At 42.4% G+C, this 19,514-nt stretch overlaps 1 protein-coding gene across 1 annotated transcript in view; it reads right to left on the bottom strand.

Annotated features, from left to right (window-relative positions):
• LOC311364266 (uncharacterized protein) overlaps positions 1-19,514 on the bottom strand; it is a 42,498-nt gene that overhangs the window by 2,297 nt on the left and 20,687 nt on the right. Inside the window, exons 11-28 of the mRNA XM_084484260.1 lie at positions 19,441-19,512; positions 17,927-18,135; positions 17,497-17,515; positions 12,014-12,113; positions 11,547-11,629; positions 11,159-11,430; positions 10,783-10,993; positions 10,343-10,409; positions 6,285-6,359; positions 5,407-5,532; positions 3,760-3,845; positions 2,973-3,113; positions 2,738-2,819; positions 2,350-2,443; positions 1,446-1,587; positions 733-840; positions 556-621; positions 175-261 (exon numbers count right to left, since the gene is read on the bottom strand). Of these exons, the coding sequence (XP_084340386.1) occupies positions 175-261; positions 556-621; positions 733-840; positions 1,446-1,587; positions 2,350-2,443; positions 2,738-2,819; positions 2,973-3,113; positions 3,760-3,845; positions 5,407-5,532; positions 6,285-6,359; positions 10,343-10,409; positions 10,783-10,993; positions 11,159-11,430; positions 11,547-11,629; positions 12,014-12,113; positions 17,497-17,515; positions 17,927-18,135; positions 19,441-19,512 (2,040 nt within the window). The remainder of the gene's footprint in view (positions 1-174; positions 262-555; positions 622-732; positions 841-1,445; positions 1,588-2,349; positions 2,444-2,737; positions 2,820-2,972; positions 3,114-3,759; positions 3,846-5,406; positions 5,533-6,284; positions 6,360-10,342; positions 10,410-10,782; positions 10,994-11,158; positions 11,431-11,546; positions 11,630-12,013; positions 12,114-17,496; positions 17,516-17,926; positions 18,136-19,440; positions 19,513-19,514) is intronic.

The following is a 19,514-nucleotide window of genomic DNA, read 5'->3' as shown; positions in this document are numbered from 1 at the left end:
ATTGAAACGTTCAAATATCAACAAATAGATACAGAATACCGATTCACATGTAATGTAACTATAACAGCTATAAGAGATACACACTGATATATTTACACACATAGGCGTTAACACAAAAAGAGGGAAGGACATAGAGGATGAGAATGAAAAGTAATTAAGTTTGTGAAATGACACCTTGGATTCGTATCCAGTAAGGAACTTCATCTCAATAGATTTCTGCAGGACTCCCTCCCTGTTTCCCTCTGCAGCCGAACGAATGACCTGGAGTTAATAAATGAATAATAAATATTTAACATTCATTACAAATTCAGGTTCAATTTCAGAGTTTTGTTGTCAAGACGAAAGATTAGAAACAAAAGCACTATCAAATAGCACCATCACAAATCAAGTGACTTCTCTGTCTAATCAAGATATCAAGATAATGAATTTCATTGGATAACCCTAACCTTGTGCTAGACTTACTATAAGAGACATTTATAACATGGTTATAACTGTATAACAGTTATGACATTTTACACTAAATGTAGGAATAAAAAAGGCTGACTAAGTACTTACTTCTATGTATAAGTCAGTGAAGCTCTGGTCAAACCCTCTGGTGGCTCCAAAGTCCAACAGCGACACCTAGTGGCAGGATTAAAGAAAAACAAAACATTAAACTACTGTAAATACATACTAACAACAACAACAACAACAAAGTGACTTCAAAGACATCTTAAGGAGAGACACACCCACCGTGTGTGTGGTCGGGTCGTAGAAGAAGTTGGACCAGTTAGGGTCGGTCTGCATGTATTTGAATTCAAACAGTTCCCTCAGACACAGGACCAAGATGTTTTTGCAGATCTGAAAACAGAGATAAATCCAGATGATTTTTCGATGAAAACATTTTTGTATTATTTTGTTAATACAGTGAATTTTTTTTTTTTCTTTGTCAATACAGTTTTCTTTTTGAATTTGGTGACACGCAAATATTAAAATCGACGGCACAAAGCATGTCATTTGAATGGACTTCAGTTGAATATTTCTCGAGCTGTGTTCTGTGTTTCGTCAACAAACATACCCTTACAATCTCATGACTGTACCCTTATTGTCAATAGTCACACAGCCAGCACAAGTAAGCTATCCGCTAACTCATTCTATTTACTTTGAAAGAGTGAAACGAAAACCTAGAAGTTAGAGGTTGTTTGTCAAGCCTACAACCTTCCCAGGGGTGAATAAATAGTTTTTTTTCCCCCGAAATTCACACATATTTTCGTAAAATCAAGATCAAATGTCAAACTAATACGTCCACTTCAGGTAAAACAAGGAGAGCACTCACCAATCTACAAAAAAACAACAACAAAAGAAGGCTGTTATCCTATTATTATATCATGGTCTTCCACCTCCCTTGTTATCTAACCCATCCACCCATCCATCTCTCCTGGTCCCCCCCCCACCTAGGGCCTCACCTCTTCCTTTATCTCCAGGCTGAGGCCCTCAGCCTGGTCCAGGGGAAAGCCTGCCACCAGCTCTGTGGTCAGAACGTGTCTGCCGCTCAGCTCCGCAATCACCTCTGGCACGTAGAAGAAGGGCTGGTCTTTAAGCAGCTCCCTGTGGGACAAAAGAAAAGCAACCAATATAAGACATGGTCCCCTCCGGTTGGAAAGTTAAAACTGTGAAAGGCGCCCCTCTTCCACCACCAGCTGTGCTGTGGATCAGCCTTTCCAAGCCGTTTCACAATCTACCCTCTAGTGCCATCACACATGGACGTGCACACCCAGATATGCATGATAGATCAGTAGATCAAACTGCCAGCCTCCCCAGTACACTGAACAAACTGGTAGGCTGACCCATTCATCAATGTCTGGGTGGACACTCCCTTGTGGCATCTTGCTAGAGGGTGGATTGTGGAATGGCTTGTAAGCTGATCAACATCACACCTAGTGCTATAATAGGTGACCTTTAAGTTAAAAAGCCTCTAACTTTATCTATTTTAAGCTGCAAGATTAAAAGGTTTAATCAATCTATATACTCTATTGTTCATCAGAGTAACTTTGCCGTTTTCTCAGCATGCATGTGTTTTTAATGCATGTTGTAACATGAGTCTTACACCCGTGTCTATGTGTGTATGTGTATGTGTGTGTGTGGCGTTCATGAGCAAACAAACGCTGTGAGGGTGCAGCATGAAAATATAAATACATAAGTTGGTTCAAATGGTTTTCAGATGCATGGGAAAATGGGACCTCCGACCTCTCAAGCTGAACATTCAAACAACATGACCCTGGTCTCCAGCCTTGCATAATCAGTGTGTTGTGTGAAGTATACATGAGTGCTGTTCGGCTTGGGCCCTGTGTTTTTTCTATGCAGGCTCACTTGAACTTCAGGGAGCACTGGGCTTCTCTAATGTAATCACATTCCAGAGCCAGCTCTCTTCTCATCACATCTATCAGATGCTCTGGAAACAGACCTGGGTAGAGAGAGGGAGGGAGAGTACTTTCACAATCAACAAACTGTACTCTAGGATTACAAATAACATCTCTTTTATCACTTTGAGCAACAAAAAAGTTAATTGTTTAGCTATGATCACATCAACCCATAGCGATGAAGTTAAACATAATGGAAGATCTAAAGCTGATGGGTGAAAAGAGCAAGATGACATCACAATACAATTTTATAAAATGAACATATTATTAAAAGGAGATGTGGAGAAGGGAACATTGACAACTCAGAGATTCGAGCCTGTGCGAGTCTGTGCCTGTACCTTCAGGCAAGGCGTTGCTCATGCTCAGTACCGTCATGAGGTTGTTGACATCACTGTTGATACTCTGAGCCACACCTGGGTACTGGAGCAACACACACACACACACACACACACACACACACGTGAGCATTTAAACTTCAAGCATGAGTACATATGGTTGTCAAAGTACATTGTAATGCTCTCAAAATAAAAGGAACACACACACACACACACACACACACACACACACACACACCTGTATCTTCATGGCTACTTCCCGGCCGTCCTTCATCTTGGCCAGGTGAACCTGACCGATGGAGGCTGCCGCAAAGGGCCTCTCTTCAAACGACTCCAGCTTGTCCCTCCAGTTGGGCCCAAGGTCACTGTTGAGTGCTTTCTACACAGGCACACACAGGCACAGACAAACACACAGACATTACGCATGTGTTGACATGACATGGTGACAAGATTACGTCAAATTCAATTTCCACCTTTGTGATTGTTGTACACCAAGTTTGCACCCCACACATTGATCCCTCACTGTGGAGAGTCTGTGGCGTCTTTTTCCAAAGGGTAAGGAGGCTGACTTTTCAAAGTGATTTTCCCTGAGGCTGATGTTTAAGAGAGTGTTAGTTCAGTCAGTTCGTCAATTAGAGGAATGGATAAGGCAGAGCAAACAGAAAGTGTGTGAAGTCTGGTGAGATCAGCCATGTATTCGTTGGCATGGGAAACAGGAGGAGAGAACTAAAGGCAGGTACTGAAGAGAAATACTTTCTTTGGGAACACCAACAAAGCAGAGCAAAATCGTGTGGGGCTCTTAAATTAGAAGAAGAGAGAGTGAGAGAGACCGAGAGAGAGTCAAAGACACAGACAGAGACAGAGACAGAGACAGAGAGAGTCAAAGACACAAAGAGCCAAAGATAGACAGAGACAGAGGTTCAAGGAAACACAGAGAGAGCCAGAGAGAGACAGAGATAGAAAGAGAGTCAGAGAGCCAGAGAGAGACAGAGACAGAGAGAGGGGGAGACATGGCGAGTGTGTACCATCATTTGCTTCATGGGCATGAAATCAGCGCTCTGTCTCACTCGCTCGAATATCTTGGCCAGCTGGGGGTTGATGAACGCATCGTCTGCAACACAAACACAACCACCTGCTTTTACCTTCTTTGGAGCACCTCAGAGATCAGCACCATGACTCAGCTGCAGAACACTTTAGATAGAACACTTAACAGACACTTAGATACCGCCACAACCAAGAATGGCTTGATGAAGGCCAGTTTAAAAACATAAGGGGACTTGTGTATAATAATACCCTCACAACAGCATTTGATATGATGTTAACTATAGCAATGCTGTTTCCGACAGAGGACAGGACAAGAAGTCTTTAGTAAGAAGCTGCGTTATAAGCTGGATCGTGTACAGCGTAAATTTAAAAGAAATAAACAATCAACATCACCCCCCTGAATTTATTCTGCAATAATCACCTTCTCACTGTCCATTACCCCTAACTTAATCACTATAACTGAACTATTCATTAATTTATTAATAAGTACCATGTGATCCCATTCATTGAGGTATTGTAACGAAATATATAGATTGACATTTCTGTGGGATAGTCACAAATACATTTTAATCAATCATTAGGAGGTCAATCTGTCAAGGTTAGCACTACATACACACACAAATATATATATACACACATGTACTCTCTCACCACTGTTTCTACCAGAGTGGCAGCAGCAGACTGCTCTGTGCAAGTGAGTTGTGTGTGTGTGTGTGTGTGTGTGTGTGTGTGTGTGTGTGTGTGTGTGTGTGTGTGTGTGTGTGTGTGTGTGTGTGTGTGTGTGTGTGTGTGTGTGTGTGTGTGTGTGTGTGTGTGTGTGTGTGTGTGTGTGTGTGTGTTCTCTTTATAGAACTGGCCCAGCCTCAGTATATCCAAGGTGATGAAGCAAAAACACTAAACACCTGCACTACCAATAAGATTCAGTGAGGGAAATATAGATTGGCTTGTAGAGTCGGACTACACTGGGCTCATGTTTCTTGCCATTATATCGACATAAGGACACATACTCACTGCTCAGGTATGAGTGTTATATATATATATATATATATATATATATATATATATACACACACACACATCATAGTATATGTGTGTGCTTTGTGTGTATATTTGCATATGCAATTGTTAAACTAGTCAAGAATGGACAGTAAAAGCTCCACTGATCCAAAGCAGTCGACAAGGTTAAACAGACAGAAAGAGTGAGCTATCCTTCTGTCGGTCAACAAAGTTCCCCTTCTGTCTCTCGCCCTCTCTCTCTCCCTCTTTCCATCATGCCATCCCTCCCCAGCCTTCTATCCCTCATGCCTTCTGGAGATGTCATTCTCTCATTTCTCTCACACCCTACGTTCTGCATTTCCTACATTCCATCTCTGTCCAGTCCTCCACCTCCCTCTCCCTCTCCCAGCCTCCTTCTGCTTCCCCTAAGCATAATGCTGTATCTATCTATCTGTCTAATTGGGTGCATGTACAAACTTGATGAATATGTGTGTGTGTGTGTGTGTGTGTGTGTGTGTGTGTGTGTGTGTGTGTGTGTGTGTGTGTGTGTGTGTGTGTGTGTGTGTGTGTGTGTGTGTGTGTGTGTGTGTGTGTGTGTGTGTGTGTGTGTGTGTGTGTGCGTTTTATCTCACCTTGAATGCTGAGCATCTGTCCTAGTTTCAGCGCTGCTCCTCTCACCTTACACAGGGTCCGGACGATGCGTTCTGCGTTGGCCTCGGACAGAAAGGGGCTGGAGTCCAGCACCGCCTTCTTATCGCCTGTCGGGGGGAACAACAACCAGACATGGGGTGTAGAACCGACCAGAACAACTCTGGGTTCCCCGCAATACTCCTTTGAGGAACCTTTGGTGGAACCCTGTTCTCATTTTGGACAGCAACTGTTCAACACACTCCAAAAAAAACATGCTTATATATAACATTTATTAGAATTAAAAGTAGAATTATAAAATGTTTTAGAAAGTGCTGAGGATGTGAGTGTGTACGCGTTTGTTTGTGTCTGTGTGCCTGAATGAGTGTGTACGTATGTTTATGTCTAGGTGGACACACACACACACACACACACACACACACACACACACACACACACACACACACACACACACACACACACACACACACACACACACACACACACACACACACACACACACACACAAATCACGCTTGTTTACTGAGTAGCAGATTAGCCCAGTGCGAGGATTACCCTCTAAAGCAGCTTCCAGCCAGTGTGTGTGTGTGTGTGTGAGCCAACTAGCAGGTTAAGGTTTGAGGTCCAGGTCCTAATGGGTTGCTGGTTTGATTTTAGCCAAGCTCTTGATCTTCAAAACATAAGAATAGTTCATGTTTATTTGTATTTGGGATTTATTTTTCCTTAACTTAAACTGACATAGGTTGACAGATGATTTATTAAGGTCCGGGTTAGGGTTAACCCTTTTATATGTATTTATCGCAATCTACCTGGTGACCTCTGTGTGTGAGTGAGTGAATGAGTTCAGATGCGTGTGCATTACCTGCTCCATCATTGAATCTCATGGTCTTCTTGGCAACTTCTGCCAAGGCTCCAAAGCCCAGCCCCACGGCCAGACCTGCATGGTCGACATAAACAGACAGACTGTCACTGCTCTGGCCTGGGCAAAATGAACCTTCACGTCGCATCAACACTGGATTAAATTAGGGACTTTCTATGCTAGGTTTGCATTATGCACATGCGATGGATCTGTACACCCATGTCATCGTACACTGAACCCTGCAGTCCGCTTAATATACCAAAACCAAGAGGAAGTACACACTCCAGATAATCACATCAGAGAGAAATCAATGGTTCTGTACCACGTACTGCACACACTGTACATAGCACTGTTACGTCAAACTTGGTGCGGGAAATCGTCTTTTAAGTTGACATGGAACATGCCATTAGGTTTGTTTTACTTGGTGTATCATGTATTCATTCCTTATTATTGCAGCGCTTTTAATGATCTGCTCTCATGTTTTAATATCTATAATAGGAAACACATTTGGATGAAGTCTGTGCATTGTTAAGATGTGAAAACAAACTACAGCAAGGCTGAGGTGATAATGATGTTTCCTCTCCTCTGTTGACAGAGGACTTTGGTCATATTTGGGATCCCTAACAGAAGGGTTGGCTCAACCAATAAACCGAGTTATCAATCCTTTGAAATAAATAACGTAACCGCCACTGACAAGTGATCTTCGGCCTATTCTTAGACATATATTAGCCACAAAGCAAACAAATGAAAAGAAATGGGACAGGCTGACATCACTCAGAGGAAGCAATGCAAAGGCATGACGCTGAGAAGTCACTTGCAGTGTGTGCAAGTGTAGCATTTTTGTTGCACTTGTAAAAGCAAGTAGGCTCTCGGCCACACGTATGAGACTGACTGCCTTGATTGGCTTGTTTTATATGGCTCTAGGTCTAGGGAAGCCGGCAATAGGTTTTCTCTAAAGAAGGGCTGATTATCAGTGCTGATTAATCATCAGTAGTATTTGAACGGGATGGATGTAGAGTGTGGAGTGCGGCTGGTTGGGCTCTGTCTGGAGGGGAGCGGGTGCGGCTCACGGGAACCAATTAGCATACCGGCGAGTCAGTGGCAGGTGTTGCCAATGTACTAATCATCTGTCTTCTCTTTACAATGGCAGTGGAGCTGTTGGAGGTGTCAGAGGGGGGAGAAATTTCTGTTATGTGCCACAATAGGACAGGGTGTTTCTGCAATATTTTTTTTATCTCCTTGTTAAACACTATGTGGTTGAGCTAGAAGCAGGATTGTCTCCTGGCAATTTCCTGTTGTGCTTGGGGAAATGTCAGATACAAATGTTGCGAGACACAGAGAATGTGGGACTCTTGCGTGGTACAGATCTGGGTCACACCGCAAGTGATCGTGTTGGACACTTCCTGACTTTATCGCTACCAACTGTAAGAGATATACCGCTTTTCCACCGACAAAACCAGTAGATTCCCGGGAAATCTGATCAGGACTATTTCCTGATCAGATCGAGCAGCCTAACTCTAGCCCCGGGAAAGGAGCGGCACACAAGGCGAAACGCTGATCCATGTCCCCCTTGGGAGCGGGTCCGTGGACTCCAGCCACGCCGGACACCACTTAACTTTGAGTGATTATTTCCGTTTGCAGCCGCTGGCCAATCAGTTACCAGCAGCCTGTTTACGTCACACAAAAGTACCAGCTCAGCTCGCTTGGAACCTCGATGGAGGTGCTACAAAAAAAAAGTACCAGGTACCTTTTTTGGCGATAGTGGGACCCACACCATTGACTAGTGCTGGTATTGCGACTAGTGCTTTTACTGCTGAGCTAACTTGTCTCTCTCTTCCAACACATTTCAGTGCACTTTTGACCCTATGTTAACCTACAAACGGCTAATAAAACAGGAGGACTTCTGGCGGGGTTCCCAGGCTAAACTCCTCGATCCACAGGCTAACTTTGGTCAATCGAACTTGGAACAACAAGGTGCTGACTCTGTAGTTCTATTTTTAATCCTGTGTTGCTGCCCCCTTTCGGGAAACGCAAATAATGATTAGACGCCGCAAATAGACACTTTGTATTCCAGGACAACTCAACACTACAACAGCACAGGACAAACATGGGTCTTAATAAAGCACACACACTTGTGTCCACTGTGTGAAGGAGAATGAAGGACATGAGTGTAGGGTTGTCAACATCTTGCACTCTCCTGTCCAACCCTTTCTTGCCAGCCCACCACCTTCGGGTCTCTAAAACGGTCATCACCCCCTGTACAGGGTCAACTCCACCCCCCTCCTGTGCCTTGCTGAGCGGCTTGAGCATGACACTCAAGCTGTTCAAGGCTTTTTGGTCAATTACCAACAATGGCATATTAAGAATTGCAACATGGTCGTAAATCAAAGCCTGGTTTTAAATGATATTAGCTATTCAGTTCTCGTAACCTCCACCTGTTAACTCACACATCAGCCGGCAGGGGTAGCAACGAGTTGCTGATGTTTAAAAAGCTATTCATACCTTTCACAACAGTTATTAAAGCATGGCGGTATGTCAGCATGTCAATACAAGCCACTGATTCCCAATAAGACAATATTCACTCACAATTCGAAGACTTAAAAATACAAAAAACAAAGACTTATCTTTTTTTTCTTTTAGAACATTCATTCTCACATACAAAAGCCGTTTCTGAATCTTTAATAAATCAACCATTGCATCGTGGTTTATCAAAAACGGGTCAGTAAGATATAGGGTGTATTGTATGTATATCAGCTTGACCGTGCTACGCCGAGTGTAAAGTTAGCGCAGGGAGACATGGGACTGCTGGTGCGTCTTTATTCGCGCAGTCTGAACAAGAGGCAAGCCTTGGGGTCAAACACAGGATTATAGAACATGAATCAATCAGTTCACAGCATGCAGACACAGACAGAGACTGAGAATTTAAGGTTAGGAAGGGAAAACTCATTATCTCTCTCTAGATTTCACTCAATTGCTCTCTCTCCCTCTAGGATTCTCCCGCCTACTCCCTTTCTCTGTAGACCTCTCAATCTCTTTGCCTCTCCCTCCAGGTTAGTCTCTTGGGTCTCCCTCCCACAGCTTCTCTGGAGCTCAAGGTGGACCAGAACTTTTGAAACTTAAAAAAAAGGCATTTTATTGTCTACTGATTTTGGAATTGGTAGAGACTTTGACCAAACAACTTCAGGGTTAGATAACACAACATGCACCATCAGACCTAACGGACTACATGGTGTATTATTGGGTAGTATGTATGAGACAAATGCGAATGGGTCACATTACAGTTTAACAACCCAGAGGTCAACAGGTCATACCCTGACATCTACATCCACATCCTATGTTGTGGTATGGTCCCGAGGTGTGTACACATGTTTGTACCTCCAACGTAAACAACATGACAGGAGTTAAAACTGGCCCATGCCATGAATGTCTTCTGTGTCATGTAACATGTAAAATAAACATGACGGCTGTCCTCATATGACATGAGCATGACTGACTCTCAGAGGTCAGACCGGCTTTGGTTTTGTTGAATTAAATCAAAAAGTCATGGAACCAGGAGGAAAGTGGGTCAGGAATTACAGTGAATCAATGTACCCACTACATGAGAAATCGTACTGATACCACGGACATGATGTTAACGTGAAAGTGCTCAGTTTGAAGTGACAAAAGTGACAACCATGCATTCTTGAGGAACCGTCGTCTTCAATAGAGGAACTAAATCCTGAGTTTCAACATTTTGTTAAATGCATTGCTTTTTTTCTGGGTGTAATATGTATCTTAAGAAGGCCAGACAGTAAGACGAGATTTAATTCAGAACTAAATGTACTACTACTAAACTACTATAGCTGTTAGCCACCAGCGCTACACTGTCAAAGAGTCAAAGACCCACTTAGAGAAACATTGCCACCCCCCCCTCCCCCCCGTACTCTAAATATAAATAATCTTATTTGGTCCACACATACCATCAACCTTTAAATACATGTGCACATACACAATGGTACGCACAGAGCTCAGGGATAACTGACCTCGGACATTGAGTGAGATGAAGACAGGAGGAACGTTACCTCCAAAGTTGGCCAGTCTGCTGAGTCTCGTCACTGGAACTTTCCGCTCCCTGGCTCGCTCGCTCAACTACAGCCCAAGAAATGGAACATGAACATGCTGTCTTTAACAGAGGTTACAGCAGTGGCTTCACAGGAGTCTGGGATTGTGGTGTATTCAATTCTAAATACTTTGTTTTTGTATCCCTAAAGGGGCGATTTAAGGTGTATTTAACGGTTTAACGGTTCTGTAAATCACAAGAATGACAACATAGATTTAAAAAACAAGTCATCTTTATAAGTCAATAAGTCTATTTGAGGTTCCTTTTGAATTAACTATTCATTCTTCTTACAGCTCCCGGAATACAACTAACTTCGTTCTGTTTGTTTGCTTGTGTTTGCCCAGTACGCCATCAGTTTGCCCACTTGTGTGATTGCATGTATGAGTGCGTGAGCATGATTACCATCTGTTTGTGTGGTTTCATCTCAGCTCTTTTGCTCTGCCTGGCTTTCTCCAGGTCCTCCGCAGTCAGCCCCCCCACCGTGGTAGGGTCCTGATGGTAGCCCCTGGACTGCCCCACAAACTGCAGACTCGCCAGGTCTAGACGGTACAGCTGGCTGAGCCCATGTCTGTTTAGATCCTGATGGTAGAACGTGGGGTGTCCAAGGATGTGCCTGCCGGGAGTTGGAACATGGCTATAATGTTTACGACAAAATAATGGCATTTTCCGAACACAGGGTTCAACATAAAATATGTTGACCTTCTATAATATATATATATATTTTCTCAACATTTTCTCAGAAAAGCAGATACAAGTGGACTCCTTGGTGTTTTGGTACCTAGGTTCCCGGCGGTATGACCGGGTCTGTCCGGTGAACTGCTTGCTGGGGTCTTGGTATCCTTCGAACAGAGATTGCTTCCCCTTGGCGTGGCTAGCGCTGGCAGCGGCACCCTGACCGGCGGCATCGGCTGCTCCATCGCCAAACCTGAAGCCCTCCTCTTCCTGCCCGAATTCGTAGTTCTCCACGCCGTCACCGGCTGGGGGGAAGTTGAACTCGGAGTCGAAGGATGATGATGTTGATGTTGCTGTTTGCTGCTGGCCAGAAAGCTCCTTGATGGAGCACAGACAAATGTGGCAGGTTGCTATGGAGGTTGGTACATATAGTCACTGTACAACTATAACCATGTATGCTATGCATATTGAGGATGTGGGTTGTAAGTTAAAACCTGCATCTTCATCATGGCAGCTGCGATGCCTTGCTCAGCGGTCGCTTGAAGGTTTTGGGCCGCAGCCTCAACTCCAGCCGCACCTGGGACACACGTGTGTGTGTGTGTGTGTGAGTCTAGGAATTCTCTATCCTTTCTCACACACTTGTTGAATCATAAATGTAAGATACAGTACATTGTTACATGATCAGTTTTGAAAGTGACAAGTCATTCATGTATCATCCATTCGTTTTGTCAAGTGTATTAATTTGACAAAACATATATTAAACAACAAAGACAGACAACATGTGAACCCCCAACAGGCCTGTGAGCACATTCATGATATAAACTACAGCTGCACCAAAACTGATGAAGGGCAGATAGCCGAGCATGGCGCTATCTCTAGATAGAGACAAACATATAATTGGCAGGGATCTTATCAAGCATCAGAAATCAAAGGGCAGCGCCGGCAGGGGTGAGCGGCCTACCTGTTCCACTGCGCAGGGCAGTGCCCTGAGTCTCTATAACGGCCTGGCTCAGCTTGGCCAGGCCTCGCATTAGCAATCCCATGTCCCCCGCCATCATACACTAGAGAATAGAGAGAGAGAGGGAGAGGGAGAGAGAGAGAGACAGACAGAGAGAGAGACAAAGATGTAGAGATAGAGAAGGAGGCACAGAGAGAGAGAGACACACACACACACAAAGTGAGAGTGAGAGTGAGAATGAGAGTGAGAGCAAGAGAGAGCGAAGGAGAGAGAGAGAGATATAAATAAGATAACACGCTTGTTATTAGTCATGACATTGTTAAAAACCACCTTGTTATCGGAGGAGAGAGAGCTAACAAGATATTGTTTACAAGAACAGAGCTAAAAAGGTCGAGAATCTAGGTGAGAGTTTACATTTATTAATGAAGTAAGGCCTCTCTTGTCAGCTAGGCCAACCAAAACAGAGCAGGTGAATTGCTGACAGCTACACATGGATGATGGACAGAGATGTTTTGGCAACACACTATTGTCAGCATGAGGGAAAGGCACATTTGAATCAATGACATAAGATTTAATACATAATTAGGTGTAATTATGTATTCAATCCCTCTGAAGATAGAGGTGTAACGTGTGCCATGATGCGTGTCTGTGCGTGTGTGTACTTTGTTTGTTCGTGAGTGTGTATAATATATGTGCAATCCAAGTCCCATTGTGAAGGGGGAGGAATCGTCTTTGGCTGCTATGGGATCATGATTTTACCTTTGTTTACAGATGAAGCAAGAAGCAAAACAACTACAAGCCTAGCATTCTACAAACTAGTCCCACGTGTGTGTGTGTGTGTGTGTGTGTGTGTGTGTGTGTGTGTGTGTGTGTGTGTGTGTGTGTGTGTGTGTGTGTGTGTGTGTGTGTGTGTGTGTGTGTGTCCACGTGCCCGCCTGCTAAGTGCCTGGAACAGAGGCTGGCCTGAGCCATTGTGTGATATCCGCCTATCAAAAGAGTTGAACCAGTGTTTGAGCATAAGCACAGCAAGTGGGCTGGCCCGACAGGCTCCAGCGCCAAACTCTTTCCAAGATGGCAACGTCTGATGCACCGCAAAGCCAAAGACAATGGCTACTAAAACATAATTAAATGCTATTAATTATTTACAAAATGTAATAATAAATAATACAATATATGTTGAATAACTGGGGTAAATAATCAGAATGCATTCCTGCCATATATAGTTGATGATTAGTGTGACTAAGTATCCAATATATAAATTACAATCTGCAGTGAACAAAATGGAGGTAATGGGAAAAAAAAACGTAGCTGCACAACAAACTTTAAGGAACTAAAAGTTCAATGATGGTTAGGCAAGACGAGACAGAACATGTCGAAAAAATGAACCTGTGTGCAGAACAGCAGGGGGTGAATGCGATTACAACAGACAGTCGGGAGGGGTTTTAAGAGACAAGATGCAAGAAGCAGCGATCGAAAAATAAACATAGAAAGAGTAACAAGGAGACATCGACAGAAAATATAAAAATTGCTGTGACCTTTAAAAGTCAGACAGAGAGAGGACAAAGGAGGGGGGGGGGGGGGGGGATCAGCACCGAGGATTTGTGGCCATTCGCTTGGGTCAGTTACACACACACCTAAGCCTCAGCTGTTGTGATCCTTATAGAACTAACCAGGCATCTCGTCCTTTTGTAATACCCCATATGCATGCATGTATGTGGTAAGGCGTGTATGCAGGCACAGGCTAAACTTCTTTGCTTGATTATATATGAGGTTGGTGGAGGTCAGAGCCTTCTGTTATGTTTTAATTTAACGTTTTCCCCCATTTCATTGTGTTCCGTATTCATCGTGTATCACGTGTAACACCAGAATATTGTAAATTATTATTAAAGTTGGTCATATATATTCACATAGCCTACTATAAGTTAGACATTATCGACACTTATGCCTAGTGGGCGTGTGGCGACATGCAGTTAGAGGTTATTGAAACGTGTGATTACAAAAAACAAACAAATTCTCGTTTCATGCCATAACGCCACTTAGGCAAACAAACTTTTTCTGCAAAACTCTGGTTAGTAGGCCTACATCAACAAGGCGTTAAAGCAACATAAATATACATGTGGCAAACTCTGCAGCACTTATATTTATTAGGCTACATAGTCAGCAGCCATAACAACTTTGACGGCCAGCACGCGTCGCTCCAGGCACGGGGAGGTCGACCAAGTGGAACTGATTTGAAGTTTGTTATCCAACCCATTCAAGCAGGGGAAATAGATCATTATATTACATTATACCTGTTAGTCATGATAACACAGACGCATTTCACCTACCAGCAGTTATCCGGTGTGGACTATTATAGTTGTGTCCTTAAAGCGATATCGAGGTCAAACGGTGGAGAGTGAAAACCAAGAAAATCCTTCTTTAGTTCATTGCGCCAACGTTTATTTCAAGGCGAATACTGCTACAATATAACTCTGTGAGCATTAATTTATTTGATTTCCTGGCGGAGTTCAGTTGCTGTCACCAATTCATACGGCGTTCTCCAGCAGCAGTGCCATGAGGTCGAATTGTTATTTACTAACTTCTTGCAGGCACAAGAGCCCTACAGTGCTAGAGTTTTAACAATGTCGTTTACACGTCAACATCGCCAATATCTTTTCAAGTCCTGTAAGTCCTCACTGTGCTTAGAATATGTCTAGGAACGATTATTACGAATAAAGTATGGTATTTTAGAAGATGATCTAGAACAAAAATACAAAACAAAAAGGTAACCGAGCTCAATATCTGTACGCCTCTAAAGCTCTAGCGCTCTGCCCCGCCCATAATGTATTCCAATTGGTCGGTGTTCACGGTGCTGTCTGTTGACAGAGGTGGTGGCTGCGATGGGTCTTCTCATTGGTCAATCATATGACAAAGCATGTGTTTTGTTTTTGTAAAAATCAGTCTGGCGTTGAATCGTATTTTAAATAAGCTAAACAGCTAAACTTTGGAACAAACTGCCATAAGAGATTAAAAATGCTCCCACGGCTTCTATTTTTAAATCAAAACTAAAGACTAAACTTTTCAGTGATGCATACTATTAACATTTCTAATGTTTTCCTTTTCTTTTTCTTTTTATTCTTATCTATGTACATGTCTGATTCATATTTTAAATGTACTTTTTCACTATCAATTATATTGTTGTCTTTTTCTCTGTAAAGCACATTGAACTGCTTGATGTAAGAAATGCACTTTACAAATAAAATTGCCTTGCCTTGCCTTGCCTTAAATAATTAATAAGGTTATTAAGCCAATGGTATACAATCTTTACCACAAAATAATACTAAGGACTAATGTATAATCATAACTAATCTATCCAATGTTAGACAACAGAGGGCGCCATAGTCTTACAAAATGGTTTGTCCCATTTCGCGTACAATTTTACTGATGAAGGCCTACATAGCCTGGCTACAACATCGACAACAATACATCATCCAACCTATTTATCCACTTAATGGTAGACACTTATTCGAACTATGATTTCTCTGGAAGTTGACCAATAAAATATAATCATTGCAGGGTCACCTTTTACCCTTTCCTCCTCAGTGTCATTTCCATCCTTCCCACTTCCCGCACTAACTACCTGTGGTGTAGTATGATTTGAATGGGAAATAACCTCCTTACACCCACAGTGAGAACAAATCCTGCCTGAGGCTGGACGGACTGGTCCGGTCACACACACACACACACACACACACACACACACACACACACACACACACACACACACACACACACACACATAAAACATACAAGAAATATTAACTAAAATAAAGACGGAAAGATAGATTAAGCACATAATTTTTTAACGTTTTTATTATTTATTTTTACACTCTTTGTCCCCCTTAAAACATAGTATATTATGCTGTCATCTGAGGAGGAAGATGTAACAGACACATGTAATAAGATGCTGTGATAGTAACTGGTATGATGTTGCAAAGGGGGAAATATTAGGGGCCGGGGGTAATTTACCTCAGTTTTATAAAACATGTGCACATCTAAGAGCAATGTGGATAGCCCACTGTACATACTGGTCTTACTTATAAGACACTGCAGTGAAACTACAATCACCAAGCCTTCTGTCTACTGCCACTGCAAACAACAATGCACACATCTTTAAATGAGCACAGTGAAATGCTATGCTATTATTTTCTAGTGTAAACAATAGTATACACATATAATTATTTACTTTGTCACACCATTGATTTGTGACAGGGTGCAATGATAGTTCAGTAGGTATACCACTACCTATAGCTACTTGTTAAACATAAATCAACCATTGTGTTGTTGAATATAGACACTTAGAGTACTATGGCTATCAAGGTCATATCCACCAGAGAGAGACCAATATTTTCAATGAGAAACATCCACAATTCTTTCCACTCATTTACTGTCTCACTTATTCAGTGATCAACCACATCTAGGCACCAGAGGGTTTAAAATTTACACATACAAATTCTACATGTCACAATATCCCTGAAACTAATACAATCTGCAACACAGTAAAGTGTTATAAATAATTGAATGTTCTAAAAAATAAACAGCACACATAAGTCTAATATTAGATTTCAATTGTACTTATGTTTAACTGGAAATAAACAAAAACAATAGCAACCAAAGAAAAAACTCAAAAACTAATATAAACAAAAATAAAAAACTTTAAAACAGATAAAAGGTGTTAGTTGTCTGACATGGCTTTATGACATTAGGTCACCATATAGCTTAAATTAAATGTAACTCTGTTCACTTTTAACAACAATGAGTGGTCTACAAATATGCAACTAACTAAATTAATGTTATACAAATCCTTTTGAACAAAAGACAAAAAAACATAGGACTTATTTTGTACCCCTAGAAAGAATAAACAGAACAAACATTAATCTTCTTTAGTTTGCAGATTTACATGAACGAAAATATTGCAAAATCTCCCAAAAAAACAAAAGAACGGCAAACGATCGGCTGCTATTGAGCCACCTCCGATAGTTCTGGAATGGAAACTGTTCATCTTTAGCTCTGGGATGGAAGGTGGTGGAATTAGTGAAATAAGCAAACTGAAAATATGTGTAAACTCAAAAGCTGTATTCCAACATGGAGAACTGCATATCCCAAATTAACGTGAATGCCGAGATTAAAAAGATTAAAACGTTGCTATTGCTATCAAAAAGTTTGAAATGAGAACGTCTAAGAGTAAACGTATTGTATAAGAACAAGAAACAAAGGGAGTTTCACGAGTTACCTGCTTTTGAGGGTAAATCAATTATGTTTAGATAACAGCTGTGTGAATCAGTTGGTAACTGTGTGGTCGTCATGGAAACTAGGATAGATCACACCCACACACACACATCCCCCCCCCCCCCCCCCCCGCCACACACACACACACACACACACATCCCTAACTTTGTCTTATTATGTTGAGCCATTCCTAATGGAGATGGGGGATGTCATCAGACACAGAACCACAGCAGGGCTCTGCAACCATGAGAACAAAACGCCTTCAGCTGAGTGCTCTATTTGGTTAAGCATGTGTGAACCAACGCTCCATGTGTCAGTTTGAGTTGTAGGTTTAAACAGAGTGGGTGTGAAATGCAACGCTAAGGGGTAAGTTTGTTGTTGGCTTGAGGGGCAGAGCAGTGAACAACATTTGGATAGGTAAAACTAAAAACATTAAATAAATAGATTGAGGCGTCAAGCGGTAATCATGTTATGTTAACGCTTGTTTACCGCCATGTTTATCTGAAGACAAGGAGACATGGGACGGTGTGACGCAGGGATTAACAGGTCAACCAAACCCACAAGTGAGAGTCTTTGGAGGGACAGAAGAAGTGATCTCTGGGAGTGGATTACGTGTGTCAAACGGAGCAAAAAGTGGGCAAACGTCACGGCTGAGTCTGGGCGGCCATGGTTCCGATAATGTCCAGCAAACAATCAAGTCCGATCAGGTAGCCGTCTTCCCTGTTGCCTTCTACCCACGGGCCCCTGTGGTTAAGCTCCTCCCCCTCCGGAAGGGGCGTGGTCTTCCCAAAGTCAATCATCCAGACTTTGGCCCGCCCCTTACTGTCATGCACAAACAACAAGGAACTGCCAATCACCTGGAGACAGAGATAGAGACACAAACAGGAAGAGAGTGACGGGTGAGACAGAGGGGAGACGCAGGGAAGCAATGGAACGGTAGAAAAACAAGGAACACAATGAGGACAGAGGAAAGGCGGAAGGGGGGTTAAATATACTTTTTAAATTTAAAATAGATTTTAAACATACTTATATAGATATAGATAAACTAGGGGGGAAATATGCTTGAGTGGATGTGAATGTGCTGGATAATGTGTGTGTGTCTGTGTTTGTGGTGTTTTGGAGAGTATGAGTGTGTGTGTGTGTGTGTGTGTGTGTGTGTGTGTGTGTGTGTGTGTGTGTGTGTGTGTGTGTGTGTGTGTGTGTGTGTGTGTGTGTGTGTGTGTGAGTGTGTGAGTGGTGTTTTGGAGAGTATGAGTGGGTGTCCTTCAGTGGTCTGATCTCAATTCCTGTTTTGATCCACACACTTCCGTCGCCGTTATTTGTTGGTATGTGCATCTGACTTACTGTAATTAAGTTCAGTGTGTGTGCGCACGTGTGCTTGTGTGTTTGCGTGTGTATGTGTGCCCAGACTTTTCGTCTGCAAGTGTGTGTGTGTGGGCGTGTGGTCAAGGCCATTGTTCTGCAAAGTGTTGGTGTGTTTATGACAAATCCCAGGGAAGACACAACTCCAAAAGTTCACTTTAGGTTCCATTTTCTATATCAATAGCCCAACATTAATTCACTCCAACTCCAAACAAAATTGTTGTGTTTTGAAATATTTATTGGTTTTAATTCCAGCTATGTGTATCTGCTGAACATGCTGATTAAATTTGATACATTAGTTAAAGTATACTTTAGAGTTAACCAAATAGTTTCAACAGTTGATCAAATTGTTTCCGCATGACATGTGTTTTGAAATGTAACTCTAACTGTAACTATAACCAACAACATCCTGACGGCACACATCTATCTAGACAACACTGCAACAGTGACTTAGCATGACATGAGTGCTTGTTGTGGTGATAACGAACATAAGAGTGTGGGCTAGGGCACCCTAATCTTGAATCTAGCCGATCAACTGCATTACAGCAGAACTTCTGTGGGGAGACAGAACGGAAAAAAATAACGGCAAGGGAGGAGTTACGCACTTGTTTCCTGTTTTGTAATTGGTGTATTTTACTGAAGAAAATGCATTCTCCAAGCACTTAAAATTGCTAGGTTAACCCATTCCCCGTATTCAACCGAGATAGGTAGGATAATAGCCATGGTCATGGAGGTTCCCACTGTTCACATGGAGCATCAGACGGTGGTCTGCACAACACACCATCTCTGTCTCAACATACCTCGTGAGTTTTGAAAAAGGGAGAGTCCTCCAAGGTATCTCGTATTTCCTCCAGCCTGGACATATAACAGTTCT

Source organism: Micromesistius poutassou, assembly GCF_964030765.1.
Source record: "Micromesistius poutassou genome assembly, chromosome: 19".
Lineage (NCBI taxonomy): Eukaryota > Metazoa > Chordata > Actinopteri > Gadiformes > Gadidae > Micromesistius > Micromesistius poutassou.
Note: the sequence above shows the minus strand (reverse complement) of the source record. Positions and strands in the feature narration are given on the sequence as shown.